Source organism: Esox lucius, chromosome 14 (assembly GCF_011004845.1).
Source record: "Esox lucius isolate fEsoLuc1 chromosome 14, fEsoLuc1.pri, whole genome shotgun sequence".
Lineage (NCBI taxonomy): Eukaryota > Metazoa > Chordata > Actinopteri > Esociformes > Esocidae > Esox > Esox lucius.
In genome coordinates this window covers 33695455-33698472 of record NC_047582.1, presented here as the reverse complement: position 1 = coordinate 33698472, position 3018 = coordinate 33695455, and the positions used below count along the sequence as shown (strand labels likewise).

Sequence of the window (3018 nt, the reverse complement as noted above, 5' to 3'; positions counted from 1 at the left end):
GGCCAATGAGTAAATTTGGGTCGGGCCAAGGCCCGCCCAAGGCCAATAGTGCAGCTGTCAATGCCTGCATACACAACTTAATGAGTTGGGGAGGGTGTGCATTAACAAAAAATTTCATAACGAACAAACTGAAAAGAAAACACAAAAATCTCTGTTGCCCCTGTTCCCGCCACCTTGTTTACTACCTACACACACTGTGCAGGACGTCGTAAGGTTAGGAAATGTGTGACATTGAGGCATTTCGTTCGCGAGTAGGAGGATTTGGGGTACTGGCAAACATTTACAAAACGACTCGAAATATTAGAAAAGATGCGAGTCAGCAGATAGAGGTGAGGTTGGGTTGCAACTTGCCACCACTAGTGTATGTATATATCAGAGTTATGCGGGATAGACAGAAAAAGAAAATGTATCACCAAGCAGGAGTGTCTGCCAAACGACTTAAGGAATTAGGAAAGAACACGGATTGTTGTGTTTGTAATATCTAGGCCAGGGCGAAGAGATCTAATATTAGCGGGTTATTATAGGAATGTCTTCGTAGTACAATACCGGTATGGCCATGACGACAGAACAGCGTTTGGTGGGCTGCGTTGCATTTCCGCCTTTGCCCACCGCGCTGACACTGGGCGTGCAAAACTAAACATCCAAGAATACAAAGAAAAAGCCATGGCGGAAATATCCCTGTATCTCACCAACGTTAACGTGTCTTTGACCCAGAAGATGGATCCAGATGAGGTATGTCGCGATTATGAGAAGTGTTGTTTCGTCAGTGTTTTGTGTCGGTGTTATGAGATACTACAATTCTCAGCATCTATGTTTTCGTGCCTGTCATCGCCCCACACTGACACTCAGCGTAAGGTAAAGTGGTAGCTGTTCCGCGTGTCAGCCTGTGTTCAATTCTGACATTGATGTACATAAAAATGATTTCCTTCGCTGATGAATCAGTGTTTCGCGATTATATAAATGTGTATTAGCCAGTCACCAACAAGCACCTGTGTGTGTGCGCGTGTACGGTGTAAGCGCCTGCCCGATATACCTTTGTGTGCATCTCTTGGTGCTCTAGTGACTCTGGCTGTGTGTTTCCCAGAGTCCCCGCACAGGGAAGGGCTTTGAGAGTGTGGAGCTGGGAGACCTTGAGAGCAGAGGACATAAAGACAAAGCCCCACGAAGGATCATCCATTTCTCTAACGGAGAAACCATGGAAGAGTACAGCACTGATGAGGAGGACGAGGAACCGGAAAAGAAAGACTTACTGTCCCCCCCAGTAGACCGTGGGAAGGTATGTAGTGTGCAGAGTAGAAGTGTGTCTCTGTCTGTGTGTTTAAATGAAAATTCTCACAATTGTCTCTACTTTCCATGTGGTTCCGAAACCTGGTGGTCTAATAGCTTATGTTTTCCTGTCTATCAGGCCAGTCTGACCTGGGGTCCGTACTTCTGGTTCCAAATGTGGAGAGCAGCTAGCTCCACCGTTTTAGGTGGGTGACATTAGACTGTGTTATGAACCTCTAGGGGGCAGCAGAGAGCATCTGACAAGACCTTGCCGTTAGAAGCACATTTTGATTGTTTTGTCATTGAGCAACACGTCAACCTGGATGACATGGCTTCTTTTTTTAACTTAACTAGTTGTGTTTTCAAATTGTCGTGTATTTAACTATGCCACTGCCTTGAATACTGTGGTATTGTTGACACTTTCAGCATGTGACTACCTCGGGGAGAGGATGGCCTCCCTCTTTGGAATCACCTCGGCTAAGTACCAGTACGCCATCGACGAGTATTACAGGATGAGAAAAGAGGTAGGTAAACAAGCCCTAATCTCCGTTACGAAAAACAAACGGTACGTTAGCCGTTTCCTCTGGGGAGTAGCGGGGATTTCGGCACACCGTTAAACTGTGATCTCTCTGTAAAGGAAGCTCTGGTCTTGCCTATCCCCATGGAACATCTAGGGCCTCCTGAGGAGAAGTTGGAGAACCACTGCTGTAGGCCTGAAGGAATTAAGGGAACCACTGACTTGGTCTGAAGGAATTAAGAACATACTGTTAGCTCACTCCACACTTAGTTTGAAGTGTAGCTGGTAACTCAAACGGCTGGAATGCTGTCGAGGAGGGGGGTAATTGCATTGTGAAACAGAAGAGTTCATGCGCGGTGTGTTTGACTTCATGAACATTCCAGTAACTACGTCTCGTCTTTCCTTCCCAGAAGGAGGAAGAAGATGAGGACAACAGGTTATCAGAGGAGGCCGAGCAACACTTTGCCGAGAGTCAGGACGAGAAGACAGAGGGCCCCACGACAGATCAGCCGGAGGGTGTCGCCCAGAATGACACAGTGACCTATCAGGTTGAAAGTGAGCCGGAGGCCCCTCCCATGCCTAGCGCCATGACAGTTCCTGTCGTCGTCACAACGGCAACCTAACTGACCTCAGGAGAGCTGGCTCGTGTGTTGTCTTGTTTGTCTTGTATTCAGTTGTCAAGGAGGTGGAGCCGCTCCCAGGTCTGTTGGTTGAACCTTGACCTAACACCTGAGCAGCCTAGCTGACAGCGTCGCTTGGTGACTTGTAATCTTGAACCTTTTGTCAGACCTTGAAGCACAGTTGAGGTTTTGCCAAAAGGGAAATACGATCTGTTTCAAATTTGTTGTTACTAGTTTGTCTGTCTAATGCACCATTGCCACTGTAAATTAACGTTTTGTTTTGAAGTCCTTTTTTGGTGGAATATTCACATATTTATTTTTTTGTACTTACTGAGCACTTTTGTACGACTTCCTTTATGTAACAACACCTTAATAAAATTTTAATTAACACTATTATTTCTTCTTTTATCCGTGAGTGAGTGCTGTTGGATTCTCATTGTCTTCATCAGTAAAAAGAAGCCTTATCTAGAGCTGTCTGAGGTCACAATGCTCCCATTCTAGGGTCAGGTCAGTGTGGGCTTCTCTCTCGCCACATTGAGCGGGAGCCGGGTAACGGCACACAGTGTCCCGACAATGTCCATTTGGGTTGTGGGGGTGTGTGCTATGACATCTCCC

At 46.5% G+C, this 3018-nt stretch overlaps 1 protein-coding gene across 1 annotated transcript; it reads left to right on the top strand.

Moving 5' to 3' along the window:
* The first annotated feature begins 282 nt into the window (after positions 1 to 282).
* LOC105015310 (protein FAM177A1) lies at positions 283 to 2796 on the top strand. Its single transcript, XM_010878378.5, has 5 exons — positions 283 to 732; positions 1085 to 1276; positions 1406 to 1472; positions 1693 to 1790; positions 2194 to 2796. Exons 1-5 carry the CDS (start codon positions 664 to 666, stop codon positions 2404 to 2406), a joined length of 639 nt encoding a protein of 212 aa, XP_010876680.1. The 5' UTR covers positions 283 to 663; the 3' UTR covers positions 2407 to 2796.
* The last annotated feature ends 222 nt before the right edge of the window (positions 2797 to 3018 follow it).

Bases quoted from the DNA above. Each gene is read 5' to 3' on its own strand.
- LOC105015310 (XM_010878378.5), top strand. From the start codon at position 664: ATGGCGGAAATATCCCTGTATCTCACCAACGTTAACGTGTCTTTGACC. The intron at 733-1,084 runs GTATGTCGCGAT...TGTGTTTCCCAG, and splicing joins AGAAGATGGATCCAGATGAG to AGTCCCCGCACAGGGAAGGG. The intron at 1,791-2,193 runs GTAGGTAAACAA...TTTCCTTCCCAG, and splicing joins ATTACAGGATGAGAAAAGAG to AAGGAGGAAGAAGATGAGGA.